The sequence below is a fragment of the Octopus sinensis genome, linkage group LG1, assembly GCF_006345805.1.
Source record: "Octopus sinensis linkage group LG1, ASM634580v1, whole genome shotgun sequence".
Classification (NCBI taxonomy): Eukaryota; Metazoa; Mollusca; class Cephalopoda; order Octopoda; family Octopodidae; genus Octopus; species Octopus sinensis.
In genome coordinates, this window is record NC_042997.1 from 45,185,272 (window position 1) to 45,203,249 (window position 17,978).

Genomic DNA, 17,978 nt, shown 5'->3' on the forward strand with positions numbered 1-17,978 from the left:
TAACATTAAAAGTCATTAATTTTATCATTAATTTAATTTAAAATATATTTTTTAATGTTCTAGAAGAGCTATTTTCTTATAAAAAGAAAAACAAAAGGAGAATAATTTTTTTGAAAACTGCTTCAAACATAAGAAAACAAAACCAACAAAAAGATTTTAAATATTTCTCAAATATAATTTAAGAGAAAAACAAGTTACAGTGGCTATTATCAAATAATTGAATAGAAATAAAATCAGGCAAATACCACCACCACCACCACCACCACCACCACCACCACTACCACCACCATCACCACCACCACCACCACCACCACCAAGAAAAACATTGAGGAAAAAAAATGCTTTCACTTGAAAATTGTTTCTTTTGACTTTTTGTTTTTTAATATGCAAATCTTATTTTATTTTTATTTCTTGAGCATTGAAGTAGGAATGGTTTTGTTGATAAAACTAAAACAATCAACAGCTTGATAAAAAGAAACATCACTGAAATGACAACTTTATATATATTTGTAGTAGAATCACAATTAGCCTAGTTGATGGCTCATCTTCTATTGCTAACATTGTATTATGTCTCAGCAAAGATATATATATATATTTCCGACTGCCTGGTCAAACTAGCAAAAAAATAGTATAGTGTGGAAGTATATGGCTCATTAGTGTGAGTAGTAGAAACAAAATAACTGATGGTTTCAATAGCTCAGAGTATTGAACTCCTAATCATTAGCTATGGGTGTAGAAATGTCGTTGAAAAGAAACTAATATTAGATTTCCACTTAAAAGTATTAATGAATTCTCTCCCTCTTTATTAATGAGAAATAATAACAGAGTTTGCATTCCTACAAGTCTTCTTTCTTCGTCATCGTGCAGCAAGTGTTTAAAAGTTTAAAGCTATTTTAATTTTATTATTAACCATGCAGTTTGACTGCCTCTGTATTAACTTTTATAGGTTTCCCTTATAAGAAACAATGATATGACTCTCTCTTGCTCAGCGTGTCATGCCTACATGTGTTGGTGATGCTGAAATTTTATGCCTCTTTTGTCCTATTGGGCTGCTTTTTCTGGTAGCCATCTCTTTGTCTTCCGTGGCCCCTTCTCCCTTCCAGTTACCTAAGTTATCATCATCTGCTCAAGGCTGCTTTTTTTCCCCACCTTCAATATATGATCTCTAATCAACTGAGCTTGTTGTCTTACATTGTTGAAAAGCATTCTGGTGACCTTTGCTTCTCTAAGGACCTCACTATTTAAAAGTTTATCAGTAAAAGTCACCTTCATCATTCTTTTAAGGAACTATGTGATTGCAATTATAATAAGGCTTCGAACTTGTTAGTTGATGTTTCAAGTCATTCAAATTTATGTAAAGATGGGGTCCATGTACCCTCGAAAGACCTTTTTTCTTACAATTATTGATAGCCTTTCTGTTATCAATATATGACTGACCTTATCAAAAGCAATAGTGATCTATCTAATCCTTGACATATTTCTTTCCAATCTGATGTAATGATGATTCCCAAATATCGAAAACTATTAACTTATCAAGAGTGCTCCATTGATTATTATACTGTAAATTTACGGGATTTTTGAGATTAACATTGTATCTCTCTTATTTGCTTCTTTTTTTGCTTTATTGTTAAGATCTGGATCCATATTTTTACTCTCTTCATTAATAGTACTAAGTAATGTTTGAATATCTTTACTTGTTGTGACAATGAAGACTGTGTCATCTGCATAATGGATATTATCAATACTTTGTTCTGTTATGTCCATACCTGGTATACAACATAACTTATAACATTCCCAATCATACTTTAAGGTGGTGAACTGGCAGATTAGTTGGAGCATTGGATAGAACGTCTAGTGGTACGAATTCAGGCTTAATGTACTCTGAGTTCAAATTGCACTAAAGTCAGCTGAGTCATTCATCCATACATCTATATATATAAAAGTGAAGTTGTGTGAGTGTCTGTCTCCTACGATTTAGATTCCTAACTACTCCAACATTTTGCTGTGCAGTTTAACCAAAACCGGGTATCTTATAGTCGTGATTCATATCGAGCCCTTCTGGGTATTAGCACGCGTCTACGATGAGTCTACGATTTTAAAAATAATTTACCATAATTTTTTTCCATTTTAAAGCATATTTTTTAAATAAAGGGAAGTAACTCTCTAAAAATGTCTACGATGATTCAACGATTTAAAAAAAAATTTACCATAATTTTTTTCCCATTTTTAATGCATTTTTTGCTGTTTTTTGGCTATAACTCTCTAAAAATGCTTTATAGTTATTTCCCTTACAAACCCGAGCAACGCCGGGCGATACTGCTAGTGATTGATAAATTAAGTGCAGCTCAGTACTGGAGTCATTTCTTCTTCTTTTCTCTCTCTCTCTGTATGGTACCTGTAATTAAAGGTCCAGCCTTATCACAGCCTTATGATTACTTTATCCGAGAAAACTGTTAAAGGAACATGTAACTGGAATATTCAACCACTTACAAGTTAATTTTACAAACAGGAATTCACATGATCAAGTAATGAAGGCTCATCACATCAACCAACAGAGAAACAGCTGTTAGTTCTTTGTAATTAACAAAACGATATATTTTAGGAAAGGCTTCAATTTTTTTATTGAATTCTCCCAAGGCATAAATATAATTTGTAATGAAATTTTTATCAAATTTTCCTATCTAATGTAGTGATAGTTCCAAAATATTTAAAACTGAAGCATGTTCCATTAATTTTTATGTTGCTCCACCTCCATCAGCCATACTGATATTGTTAGAAGCAGACTTATGAGGAGAGACATTCTGTCTTTGACTATTTGTTCTTATCACTCAGACATGCAATAACTCAAGAGTCTCCAGCTTAAGTTGGCAGGAGGGATTTGAGAGTTTGGTTAATGTCGCTGCAACACCAAATGACCACATTAGCTTATCTACCTACCTACATAAGCCAGTCTGGTAGCAAGTATATTAACATTCTTGATACTCTAATACATAACATGTTAAGAGAGTGAAACCATGTGATTTTTCCAGTTTCTCATTGAAAGAATCATTAAAATATGGTTCCATTCTATTTCATATATGTTGTTCCAAGTGAAAACAATTCCTATTACAGTTAAATGCCTTTTTATGACTAACCAAACTCAGATAAACTGGAACAAGAAGAGATTGCTAAGAAGAAAAGTTATAAAATTTGAAATTATGACAATGTGGCTTGTTTCCTAGTACTGCACATTTTCATGCTTTAATTTTCAAAATGACTAAGAATTATGAGAGGTTTAGTGAAATAACTAACGTTGAACATATCGAGGCTAGACTAATTTATATCTCTTGAAATCTATTATCCTCTGTCTGTGTTTGTTGACATGCAAGCTACATGGTGACCTCAACTGTGCCAGTGACATGAAAACAGTACCCAGTACACACTGTCAAGTGGTTGGCATTAGGAAGGGTATCCAGCCATAGAAATCATGTCAAAGCAGACACTGGAGAGTAATGCAGTCCTTGACTCATTGGATCCTTGTCAAACCATCCAACCCATGCCAGAATGGAACACAGGCGTTAAATGATGATGATGAAATTTCTCTTCAAGATCAGAATTTAAGTTCTTAATACCATAAATCCTCGAGTATAATCTGCATTTCCCCCAAAATTTAAAGGTCAAAATCCCTAGTACGTACTATATACGAGGTTAAAAATGAAAAATATTTTCTAAGCAATGTCCGAGTCTCTATTTGCTTTCCGACAATGTTTATTCAGGCGCATTTTGTGATGTCGGGCGCGAAAATACCTTAAGCTAAGCCCGAAAGCAATGAAGTCATAAAAGAATCATCCATAACTTGCAATAAGCAACATTTATTAAACGTTATTACTGTTATTTTCTGCAAACCAAATGCACAAAAAATCTACACGTTTGCATTATGTTATATATACAATAATAATAAAGGACGTTACCGTATACATTTTTACAAACCATGGACGGTGACACGTAAAAGCACCATCCGTTCGTGGCCGGTTGCCAGCTCTGTCTGGCCCCGTGTCGGTGGCACGTAAAAGCACCATCCGTTCGTGTCCGTTGCCAGCATCACCTGGCCCCGTGCCGGTGACACGTAAAAGCACCATCCGTTCGTGGCCGTTCACCAGCTCTGTCTGGCACCTGTGCAGGTGGCACGTAAAAAACACCCACTACACTCTCGGAGTGGTTGGCGTTAGGAAGGGCATCCAGCCGTAGAAACACTGCCAGATCTGACTGGGCCTGACGAAGCCTTCCAGCTTCACAGACCCCAGTTGACCCGTCCAACCCATGCTAGCATGGAAAGCGGATGCTAAACAATGATGATGATGATGATGATGGACGTTATATAGACCTCCTTGACTCAAGTTAGAGAAGGGGTGCGTATTATACACAAGGTTTAGGTGCAGCCCCCTAAAAATTCCTTGCATATTATACTCAAAGATTTATGGTACTTAAATAAAAGCATTCTTGGAAGAATTAGAGTTGGAAAAAGCTATGGTACCCCCCCCCCCAAAAAAAAAACCCCCAAAAAACCCAAAAAAACAAACAAAAACAAAAAGAGATGACATTGAAGAAAAATAAAAATGTAATATGGCAACAACAATTAACAAAGATAATTTCTTACTTGTAATGAAAATAGTGAAAGATTCACTGGAAACTGGTTCATCTAGTGTGTTGTTGGCTCTGACATGGAAGGTCCTGCCATCATCATGAGGAGACAAATTCAATAAGACTAATGAATGGTTTACAGTAAAGTCATAACGTTTACTTCCAGCTTTTAAGCTTTTTGTCCCATTGAACCACGTTATTTCAGGAAAAGGCACACTTTCTATAGGAGGTACAGGTAAAATAATGGGGTCTCCAACATTAGCACTGATTGTTTGAGGTATTGAGGTCATATCAAAAGAGCTGATATCTACAAGCAAAGATACAAGAAAAGATATAAATCAATAAGTAAATAGATAATAATAATAATAATGCATTATTTACATTTGACGGATATTTGTCCTCATCTTGTTTGTTGCTAACACAATGTTTCGGCTGATATACCCTCCAGCCTTCATCAGGCGTTTTGGGGAAATATTGAACTGGGATTCTCATTCCTAAGGTATTTTTTCAATGTCATTATTATTATTATTATCATTATTATTATTAAGGTCACTGCTTGGAATCGAACTCGGTTATATGGTGTAGTGGTTAAGAGCATGGGCTACTAACCCCAAAATTCCAAGTTCGATTCCAGGCAGTGATCTGAATAATAATAATAATAATAATAACATTGAAAAAATACTTTAGGAATGAGAACCCAGGTGCGAAATTTCTCCAAGACACCTGATGAAGGCTAGAGGGTATATCAGCCAAAATGTTGTGTTAACAACAAACAAGATGAGGACAATATCCGTCAAATGTAAATAACGTATATGATGTACATAATTGCTCATCTCTTAAATATAGAACTGTATTAATAATAATGATTTCAAATTTTGGCACAAGGCCAACATGTTTGGGGGAGGGGGCAAGTTGATTATATTGAGTCCAGTGTTCGGCTGGTACACTTTTTATTGATTCTGAATGGATGAAAAGTAAAGTTGACCTTGGTAGAATTTGAAGTCGGAATGTAGTGGCAGACAAAATGCCTATTATTTCTTTACTACTCACAAGGGGCTAAACACAGAGAGGACAAACAAGGACAGACAAATGGATTAAGTTGATTATATTGACTCCAATGTGTAACTGGTACTTATTTAATCAACCCCGAAAGGATGAAAGGCAAAGTCGACCTCAGTGGAATTTGAACTCAGAACGTAGTGGCAGACAAAATACCATTAAGCATTTCACCTGGTGTGCTAACAATTCTGCCAGCTCGTCACCTTAATATGAATAACAATTCTTTCTACTATAGGCACAAGGCCTGGATTTTGTGGGAAGGAGGACAGTCAATCACATTGACTCCAGTACTCCACTGGTACTTAATTTATTGAACCTGAAAGGATGAAAGGCAGAATTTGAACACAGAATGTTGCGACAGACGAAATACTGCTAAGCATTTTGTCTGGCATACTAATGATTCTACCAGTTCGCTGCCTAAATAATAATAATAATGATAATAATAATGATGCAGTACCAGGCAGTGGCTCCCGTGGCTTCTGATCTTAACTGATTGGAAGTGTTATCATGTACATTGTTTTGTCTTGGTATAAAAGATGGGCTACAGCAAATATTCTGCTCAATACCACAGGTGTGCTTGTCAGTTGTTTGACCTTAACCAGTTGAGCATGTCCCTTAGTGACTGATGATATAAGCATCTCTGATCATGGGCAGAAGTAGTGGGGGAGCATAATAGCCATGTGTTGAGAGGGATTCTTTGGGGTTTGAATAACTCACCTCTGGAAATATGGGTGTTTCATTCAACATCCTTAAACAACCCTTATTCAGGGACCTTTTGAGCAAGATGTGTTACTCGACCAGAAGAAAATTCTAACTGGGCCCCACCTGCAAGGTCATGCACCGTTTATCTTGATATGAAATCACCATGTCACGCACATATGGTTGTGATGCATGTGCCTAGTGTACCCTTATCAGATGGGTAGTCATGATGGGTATACTGGGCTTCGTATATTTTACCCCAGTGTCACGTTGATGGCATGCACTGCTCTCTCACTCAGTAATAATAATCTTGTCTACTAAAGGCACAAGGCCTGACATTTTGGGGGAAGGGACTAGTCAAGTACACTGACCCCAGTGTTTCACTGGTACTTAATTTATCAACCCCGAAAGGATGAAAGGCAAAGTTGACCTCAGCAGAATTTGAACTCAGAATGTTAAGACAGGCAAACTACTGCTAAGCATTTTGCCCAGAATACTAATGTTTCTGCCAGTTTGTTGCCTTTGAGGGGAACTAGAGTAAAGTGAAATGAAGTGTTTTGCTTAAAAACACAATGTACCACCCAGTCAGGGAATTGAGTTCATACTCTAACAATCGTGAGTGCAACAGCCTAACCACTAGGCCATGCACTTTCACAATAATAGTAATAATAATATTGTAGCCTAATGTAAGGAAATTTTCTTTTCCAACAGTCTAATCTGTTCTTTGTATGTGAAATGATAATAATAATGACTATTATCATTATTATTATTATTATCATTATTATTATTATCATTATTATTATTATCATTATTATTATTATTATTATTATTATTATTATTATTATTATCATTATTATTATCATTATTATTATTATTATTATTATTATTATTATCATTATTATTATTCTAGTTGATAAAATGAGAAAAAGGAAAGCATTCAAGTGTTCAGTCCTTCTCTACAAACAGCTTTTTGTGCTATTGAAGGAATTTATAACTTTGCAGAATTGTTTTGGCATTTTGTTTCCACCAAGGCAGGTTTATCGTTGATTAACTCAATATTATATTTTAAATTGATTCCAAAGAATGAAGATTTGATTCAAACAGGATTTAAACTTGAAAAATCACAAGGCATAAAAAAGTAAAGTCAAGCTCAAATAAAATTAAAGAAATTTCAAGTGATAACAACTACAAATTTGAGTTAAAAACTTCAATGGAAAGGGTGAAAATGTCTGTAAACTGAATTATTGCAATTGTAGCTTTCATGAGATATTAGTGTCATCCAAGTTCTTTCATTAAAAGTTATAAACAGCTGTAAGGATTCCTTAAATAATGATAATGGTGAGGCCAAAGCAAGAATAACTTAATTTATATAGATTTTTTTATGGAACTATTATAATTACTTGGTCAAGTTTCTGGTAATTTGTAAAAGTCTAACATAGTTTTATTGACTCAAAATGTTAAGAATATCAAATGTTGAACAATGTGTTTAATGTTTGGTATTTGGAACTATAGAATTACAATAAATATAAATTTTTTTCTGAAGAATGAGATTCTTCTTTTTTCTTTTGTAAAACTTTTTGATATCAGTAAGCAAAGAAAAAAGAGTAAGAAATATTAAAATCTGAAAAAATTTGCTTTAAAGTTTTATATATATCTGTATTTATTTATTTATGTTTTCTACAAGTAACTTTCAGAATGTATTCTGTTGCTGAAGATTATATAATTTTTGTAGGCCGTGGCTTATCCAATTGATAAGCTTGTCAAGAAAAAGTTCATGGACAAAAAGATAATGGGTTTAAACATACCAACAAGATTTATTACTATAATAGCAGAAACTATAGAAAAAAATATAATAGTTGCTGTTCTATTTTTTGTAAGATACAACTTTATTTAGATAATTCCAGCTAAGAAATCTTTTAATACACTTTCTTTTACAAGTTACAATGCAAATAAAACACACAAAAATACTCAAGCAATTTTGTAAATGTTTATGAGAAGAAATATAGTTGAATTGATTCAACCTGAATGTGTCCCCAATACTTATTTGATCAGTTCTTAAGGGATGAAAGCCAAAGTTAATCTGTGTGGAATTTGAAACTAAAACAAGGAAACTATAACAGCAGTGCTCTAATATCACAATCATGTGCAAAACTATTTAATTATTAACCCATTAGCATTTAAACTGCCATATATTTAAACTGGCCCAAATATTTATCTATTTTATGTTCAACCCAACCAGATCAGACCTCTCACACCTACCCTGCAATGTCATTCTAAAAATGCAACAGGAGTGGCTGTGTGGTAAGTAGCTTGCTAACCAACCACATGGTTCTGGGTTCAATCCCACTGCGTGGCATCTTGGGCAAGTGTCTTCTGCTATAGCCCCGGGCCGATCAATGCCTTGTGAGTGGATTTGGTAGACGGAAACTGAAAGAAGCCTGTCGTATATATGTATATATGTATGTGTGTGTGTGTTTGTGTGTCTGTGTTTGTCCCCCTAGCATTGCTTGACAACCGATGCTGGTGTGTGTTTACGTCCCCGTCACTTAGCGGTTCGGCAAAAGAGACCGATAGAATAAGTACTGGGCTTACAAAAGAATAAGTCCCGGGGTCGATTTGCTCGACTAAAGGCGGTGCTCCAGCATGGCCGCAGTCAAATGACTGAAACAAGTGAAAGAGTGAAAGAGTGAATCACATTGTTGAACTCGCAAAGCTACAAGATAATGCAAGATGAATTCAAAACAGCGTGAATAAATAAGCTTTACATTCGACAGAAAAATTTGAATGCTAAAGAGTTAGAGAATAGTAGAGATACAACAGAGTACTAGAAGGGGAAACAAAACTGAAAAAGCCATTGATTAATATTGCTTTTACCTTGGCAGATAATTATTTCAAGTTAACGTTTTGATGCTGCCTGCTTTAAATATGGTGATATTAACTTGACTGGTTTTTTTTCATGCAGATGGTACCCCCAGAATACTCTGTAAGCCTTTCAAGACTGAGATAAGGTTTATGCAACTGATGTTCTATTAAAAGTGTTGCAGGTGAACAACCCCAAACAAGATATGAACTGGGAAAAAATTCCAAATGGCCAATGTTTTAGGGAGAAAGAACTGGGTATAATGACTAGTGTGGAGATGAAGGAATTGGATGCACCAAAAATGCTAAGAAGGAATATGAGTGAATGAGGTGTGAGACCTGCCAACTCTAAGGAACAGAAGCCAGTATAGTAGCAAAAGAGAGAAGAGACAGCACACAAGTGGACCAGAGACTCGAGTATGTCCTTTTATGATTGAATTCCAATTAGTCGAATGGCTCTTCCCTAATTGTAGTTTAGGATATCTGTGTGTGTAGAAGCAGCACCATTCCAGAAGCAGGGGCAATGTTCCACTGTGAGCATTTTGATCAATGTAAAATGTAAAAGACAACAGGAACTAAAATATTTTTCTGGTTCTGAAGCAAAGGGATTGTCACAAATATGTGGTCCTAGCTAAGCCAAAAATGTGCTTCCAGCAGGAAGGATCCTCAGTGATAGTAAGGCCCAACATTTAGAGTGATTACGAGGGCTCTAACTGAGTGCTGTTCATGTTTAGTCGTAGAGTGATAGTATTTTCTTGATATGAGAAGAGCATGAGAGTTTTTTTTTGTTTTTGGTGCTAAAAAATCACAATCGGTATGGCTTCACTGAAAGATTTTTTCAAGGTCTCTCTTTATGGAATCAGTGCAGGTTTGGTATGTGGTGGATAGGCTGCATGTGGATGATGCGTGGTTGGGGGAAATTAGGGAGGAATGAAGAGCCATTTCATCAATGTAAGAGTGGGTACAGGTATATGTAGTACAAGTAGGTCATTGATGGATAGATGGTAGAGAGTGGTGGACAAAACTAAAAGGACAACCACAGTTGATTGAGTGTCGGGCAGAAAGAGCTCTATCAACATGCTGTAATGGTATGATCAGATAGGAAACTATGAATCTAAGGGATGAGGGGTAAGAGGAGCCCATTGGCAGAAAATGTTGAGAGAGAATACACATGTTAGACATGGTTGAAAGCTCTGCTGATGTCAAGGACGAAAAACATTGCCTTCACCAATCTTCCCTACAGTGAGATCCCACAGGTGAGTGACATAAAAATATAAGTCACTGGTGGCACATAAAAAGCACCATCCGTCCGTGGCCGTTTGCCAGCTCCGTCTGGCACCTGTGCGGGTGGCACATAAAAAGCACCCACTACACTCACGGAGTGGTTGGCGTTAGGAAGGGCATCCAGCTGTAGAAACACTGCCAGATCAGACTGGGCCTGATGCAGCCTTCTGGCTTCACAGACTCCAGTTGAACCGTCCAACCCATGCTAGCATGGAAAGCGGACGCTAAATGATGATGATGATGATGATGATGATGATGTTGAATTGGCTCTGCAGAAGTCATCCCGGTCATCACTCAGGACAGAGATTCAAGGCGATGGAAAAGGTGATTGTTGATAGCTGTCTCCATTTCCTAAGAAATGTTGGTAGTGAGAGCAAGTGAACATTAATTAGCTGGGCCAAAAAGGGTTGGTTTTTGTTTGTAATGGGACACACTGAAGCTTGCTTCCAAGTGCCAGGGTATATGCCTGCAGAGAGTAAGAGATTGAAAAGTTTAGTGAGTAGGGGAGCATGTTCTGGGGGGCAACACTTGAGTCTAATGGAAGAAACATTCTCCAAACAGCTTTATTTACCTACGACAATAAGTAGACAGCTTAGTATTCTTTTATTTGTTTCAGCCATTCGACTGTGGCCATGCTGGAGCACCACCTTGAAGGATCTACCAGATCCACTCACAATACTTTGGTTGACCTTAGGCTATCATAGAAAACACTTGCTCAAGGTGCCAACCAGTGGAACTGAACCTGGAACCATGCGGTTGGGAAGTAAGCTTCTTACCACACAGCTACACCTGTACCTATCTTTATTTCGTAATGTTTTTTTCATAACTTTGACAGATATAGGTGAATATACACTCATATATTCAGACAAGTGTTTCTGACTTGTTTGTAATAGTTGTAATGTTTTGGTCATTGATTCCCACTATTTTCTTCATGGGTCTCTTGCATTTGTGAAAATTCCCAAAATTTGGGGCCAAATTAATTCTTTTTTAAATCCAGGGATACTCTTACTCTTTTACTCTTTTTCTTGTTTCAGTCATTTGACTGCGGCCATGCTGGAGCACCGCCTTTAATCGAGCAACTCGACCTCGGGACTTATTCTTCGTAAGCCCAGTACTTATTCTATCGGTCTCTTTTTGCCGAACTGCTAAGTGACGGGGACATAAACACACCAGCATCGGTTGTCAAGCAATGCTAGGGGGACAAACACAGACACACAAACATACACGCACATATATTTATATATACATATATTTTATATATACATATATACGACGGGCTTCTTTCAGTTTCCGTCTACCAAATCCGCTCACAAGGCTTTGGTCGGCCCGAGGCTATAGTAGAAGACACTTGCCCAAGGTGCCATGCAGTGGGACTGAACCCGGAACCATGTGGTTGGTAAACAAGCTACTTACCACACAGCCACTCCTGCACCTATAGTCTCATTTCAGTTTTTTTTTTTTTTCTACATACGATGTCAGGATAATGGGAGATAGTGACTATAAGCATTGGCGTGCATTCATTCTAAACCTATATTCTCTGATTGAAATGAAAGAAGCAAGCATCAACAGAAGTAAAAGAATATTCTTGTACTGAGAACGGAGAAAGGGTTTGGATTGAAATTCAAAGAGACAATGCAACTGACCAGTGAGCCAGTAATAGTGTATTGGTAATTTGTGAAAGTCTTGCTTAGTCAAATGGACATATATTTCTCATGTTACATATAGAAATATGTGCTGTGATACATTTTAGTCTGTATCTGACAGTCTAACTAGCAGCCATTAAGACGGTAGTTTTTTTTTTCTTTACACACACATGCAATGACACACAGAACAATATTATACACATACATCAATAAAACTAGTTTTAAAAAACTTACATGAAACTTCGACATGAACTTTGTTGCTGATGATAGACCCTTGGGAGTTTTTGGCTATACAACGGTACTCCCCAGCATCAGAATGCTTAAGCTCCAGTTCAATATAGCTATTAGTGGTATCATTAAATACTTGGCCATTTTTCAACCAAGAATATGTTGGTGTTGGCAGTCCAAAAGCTCGACAACTAAGTATCTGGCGTTCTCCAACTTTTTTCACACTACCAGCTTTCAATTCTTCTGTGAATGCTGGAGGACTGGGTTTATCTGGAAGCAAAAAAAACATACAATTTTAAAAATTTATTAGAATGTTCAAAGTGTCAAATTCTTATCAATCATGTCCAATTCTTTTCACATCCAGTTTTTCTTTGTATTCTGGCAATAAAAAAAATGCAGTAATAAAAACAGTACTTTTATTTATTTATTTTTTTACCTCATAAATCTGTAATCAAGGAAAGGACAGCAGGTAATTAATCAACATTCTTGATAAGAATGTGGTACAAATGAATTAAAATAATTAATAGTTAATAATATGTGTTGGTGGTGAAACTGTTTTACCTCCATTTCATCATGTTTGCAAGTGTGAGGATGGAGGGAGGGTTGGCTTTTGTCAAAGTAAATATTTTCACAGCTGAATGCTCTTTCCACTACAGACCATTCAACCATAAACTAAAAATGGAACCTGTTTATGTCAATCAGTCTAACAAAAAAAGAAAAACAATATCTATATATATATATATATTATATATATATATATATAATATATATATATATATATATATATATATATAAAGAAAGAAATCTAAAATTGAAGGAGACTAGTGATGGTCTGCATTAGTAAAATGAGGTTAATTCATAAGATTTGCAAGATAAAAGGCAGCCCAAAACAGAAACAGTTCCCATTACACAAATTTACTGAAAACTGAATAATGAACACCACTCAGAGGTAAAAACCCAATGACTATAATAACAGTAGTAAAGCTGGCATTCCTGACCATGTGGTCCATAAGGTAGTACTAATTTGGGTGAGACACTTTCTATGAAATACATTTTATATATGATACTGGAAAATTTGGACAAATGTATATACTAACATATAATGTGAATGATTTCAGGATTCCTGATATTGATACCATGTAAATCTATTATTTATACTAATATGATGATTTTGAGGACAATAATGATGATGACATGGGATTATAAGTATCATCATTCATCATCATCATCGTTTAGCGTCCGCTTTCCATGCTAGCATGGGTTGGACGGTTCAACTGGGGTCTGGGAAGCCAGAAGGCTGCACCAGGCCCAGTTTGATCTGGCAATTTTTCTATGGATGGATGCTCTTCCTAACGCCAACCACTCCATGAGTGTAGTGGGTGCTTTTTACGTGCCACTGGCATGGAGACCAGATGAAGCTGGCAACGGCCATGATCGGATGGTGCTTTTTATGTGCCACTGGCACGGGGGCCAGGCGAGGCTGGCAACGGCAACGAACGGATGGTGCTTTTTACGTGCCACTGGCACGAGGCCAGTCGGGGCGGCACTGGCACGAGGCCAGTCGGGGTGGCACTGGCAACGGCCTAGAAAGGATGGTGTTTTTTACGTGCCACCGGCACTGGTAACTCAGCTGCAATGATCTAGTTATTTAAAAGAACCCAGGTTTCACTAGAATGATGTCAGAGAAAGCAAATGGTGGAAAGGCACAACATGCAGAAACAGATTAGTCTATGGATATGGAATTTGGTTGTCTGTTCATTTCATGTAATGTCTATTTTGCCAAGGTAGCAGGGTTTAGATGGGAGGAGAAAACTGAAGCAGGATTATTTTCTTGGATGAAAGCTCTTCCTGTTACTCAGCCTTGTATGGTTTTCACATAAAGGAATATTTTAAGTAATGAGGTAAGAGGAATTATTAAATACTAGGTGTAGAAATAATATAACTATTTGAGTCACATTCTTACATTGATACAATTGAGAGAAAGAAGAGAAGAAGAAGAAAAAAGAAACAAAATACTATTATGATGATTTCCTTTTTCATATTAAAAACAGCTGAACTGATAGCTGAATTGCTTATGAAGTGAAATACAAATGTTGGTCAACCACTACAGTGAGAGGTTTTCATTTACACAATAATGGTGGAGAGTATTTACAGATATTGGTCTAGAAACAGCATGAGATCACATGTATATAACTTGCTCACCTCTCTGAAATGTACACACACATATGAAGTCTGACTGATAGTAGAAAATGATGGAACTTTCCTATAACACACTCAAAATGAAATAATACATCACTGGAAACAACTAGATTGAAAGTTTTGCACAGAAAGACTAATTTTGGACGAAGTTATAATGTAATGTCTACAACAGTTTACAAAATCATAGCTAAGAGGTCTACACAATATTCACTTAGCTGACAAAGTGACAAAATTAATATGTGCGTACAAGGATTAGCAAAGTGTGTGAATAGTTAAATATATAAGAATGTGGAACAACTAGTTGAGATGGAGGCAATTTGTATTCTTTAACTGATACAATATATTCATGGCTTTGTTGACATAATTACCAGAAGGTATTATAGTAGGAAGGTACTCTATAGAATTAAAAATTTATTGATTTGAATACAATACGCTTTTATTTGTTTCAGTCATTTGACTGTGGCCATGCTGGTGCACCGCCTTTAGTCGAGCAAATCGACCCCAGGACTTATTCTTTGTAAGTCTAGTACTTATTCTATTGGTCTCTTTTGCCGAACTGCTAAGTTACGAGGATGTAAACACACCAGCATCGGTTGTCAAGCAATGTTGGGGGAACAAACACAGACACACAAACACATACATACATACATACATATATATATATATATACATATATACGACAGGCTTCTTTCAGTTTCCGTCTACCAAATCCACTCACAAGGCTTTGGTCGGCCCGAGGCTATAAAGGAAGACACTTACCCAAGATGCCATGCAGTGGCACTGAACCCGGAACCATGTGGTTCGTAAGCAAGCTACTTACCACACAGTCCCTCCTATGCCTATAATGTTCAATTTCTTCTTTATAGCAAGAAACAAAAAACATACAAATCTTCATGAGATCGTAATTTGAATACATCTGGGTTTTGGGACAGATACATCTTTGTATGTCATAAAAGGCAATTAAAGAAGTTTGTGGCAGAATGGATTTAAATCAATGCATCAGAAGGAAAAGTTAAACTGATGCCAGCACAGATAAATAGATGTAAAATGCTGATGAGGCACCAATATTCATAAAATAATATAGCTATCTCGCCTGTACATACCAACTTCCCGTTATCTAAATGTTTATATTAAATAAGGATTTCTCAAAAGTACGAAGCTCTAGAAGCTATCTGTTGATTGTGGAAAAATTTGTATGTATTGGGAAATGGAAAATCATGACAATCACAATTTTTCTGTCTCTTAACACATTTAGACTCTCAGATAAAGAGAAATGAAATGACTTCATTTTAAATTACTTTGGAAATGAAAGCTAGATTGTAAGTAAATTTTACTCACTTATGTCTGTCATGTGTTCATTAAATAATGATTTCTTTTACTTGGGCCATTGGTCCTTTTAGAAAGAGTGGCTAGAGTTGAAAGACTTTACTTAAATTTATTGATACTTTTAATTTTATCAACCATGGAGAGATGAAAAGAAGTTTGTCTTGATAAAATTTCAACTTGAAACACTGTGTAACTGAATTATACAGCATGAAGCGTCTTTACCAGTCTTCTATAACTTGCTTTTTATATGTAATTTTGCCCACTCCAACAACATGTACACACATACATGCATATACACACTCGCGTATAGAGAGGTTTACATACATGCAAATGTGTGAGTGTGTCTGTGAGTGTATTGTATAAATAGACATCTTTATACAGCAAAGCATGACAAACAATAAAAGAATTCTAACATTTGGTGAAGTGCTAGATTACTGAGCCAAAGGATGTTGAGTTCAAACCTAATCAAAGACATTGAGTCAATCTAGCAGACAACAGCATGGTCAATCTTTACACAGTTGTATGGATTAGCTCTAGAAAATTATTTAACACCCAAATCAACTCTAACGAAGCAGACTTGTCGTCAGTGGTGTTCCAGATGTGACCACCCTGTTTGTTTATTTATGTCCACATTGTCCAATGTGTCCTTTTCTTTTTCATGACAACAAACAATAAGATGTGATTTGAAGGATATTTTACTGTAATTCTAACAGGACAAGCAAGCGTGTAGCAACTTTTCCATTGACTTTAGAAAATATTATCCATTTGTAAACCATCTACAAAAAACGATTTCAGTCAATGTTCAGATTTGCAAACCTTTCACACCAGGGTAGGCAGCGCTTACCCTGAATAAAATAGATTGATAGCAACATTTTCCTTTTAAGGCAAAATATGCACCTAAGTCAATAAAATCATGAAGGTTACTCTGATTACTATGCATAAAATGCAAAATATTTTATTTTTTTGTAGATTAGGTAGGCATAATTCACCCCTGCTTTTCAATCTAAATATTTATGCTACACATAGAACTGCTGTAGTACATATGCTGCGTACACTCCTACAACACCATTTTCTTTACGTGCTATAAAGGCAGAAGTAAATCTGCCTTCAACTCAGTCGAGCACCTGTGTTTTGCTTAGTTTTTGTGTTTTACTATATAAAGGTCATCTACTGCCTACCCTGAGTAATTACTGATGGCACGTGCTTGAATCACACCCATACTATTATATATAGATAAAATTAAAACCATTTCTAGAAGGTAAAAAAAAATTAATATTTTCCATTAACAAATATATGAGCTTTATCTTCAGGATCTGATACAGAGCAAGGGAAAATAATTAAAAGGGATCATGTCACCTAGTATAAGTTATATAATAATTGATAAGTCTTAAAATTCTCAAGTTTTTCTATCCCTTTATACCATGTCAGATTAGACAACTTCTACTTAGATTCAGCCTACAGTATATACTGTGTGCTGGCAGTATGAAAGTATTACCAACAAAGTATTTGTGATTGGCATATAGGTGTTCTTGGAATATTCTTTCAAATTCCAACAATGGAACTTGAAGAGAGAAGAGAAAAGACAGATTGAAGAGCTAGGAAACAGGGTGTGTGTGTGTGTGCATATGAGAGAGAGAGAGAGGAGAGAGAGAGAGAGAGAGAGAGAGAGAGAGAGAGAGAGAGAGAGAGAATAAGGGAGACAAACGCAGACTGGTTCTGTTTTTGTATTAACATTATCTAATGTTTGCAAGCATGCTGGATAGACATTAAATAAAACTGAAAATGAAAGATATTTGCAATGGGAATGAACCAAAGAATAGAATATTTCTTACATCAGCCCTAATGTCTGATGGGAGAATTTTGAGCCGTCTAGATGTGGGTATCTCAAGATTCAGATGCATCTAATCACAATGTGCTACAAAGAAATGCAAATGAAATGTAGGAAATGATTATGATGATTCTTAGACTGAAGCATTAGTTTTCCTTGTCATGATCATGCCATTAAATGAATTTTATATTAAACTGTTGACGAGGAAAGAAGATTTCACTGAAAGAAGATTG

The 17,978-nt window shown here is 35.9% G+C and overlaps 1 protein-coding gene across 9 annotated transcripts in view; it reads right to left on the minus strand.

The window, feature by feature from the left end:
• LOC115216625 (protein sidekick-2-like) overlaps positions 1-17,978 on the minus strand; it is a 676,686-nt gene that overhangs the window by 289,570 nt on the left and 369,138 nt on the right. For all 9 annotated transcript variants that reach the window (XM_036500690.1, XM_036500685.1, XM_036500715.1 and 6 more), the window contains 2 exons: positions 12,399-12,662; positions 4,637-4,927 (listed from right to left, as the gene is read on the minus strand). In XM_036500690.1, the coding sequence (XP_036356583.1) occupies positions 4,637-4,927; positions 12,399-12,662 (555 nt within the window). The remainder of the gene's footprint in view (positions 1-4,636; positions 4,928-12,398; positions 12,663-17,978) is intronic.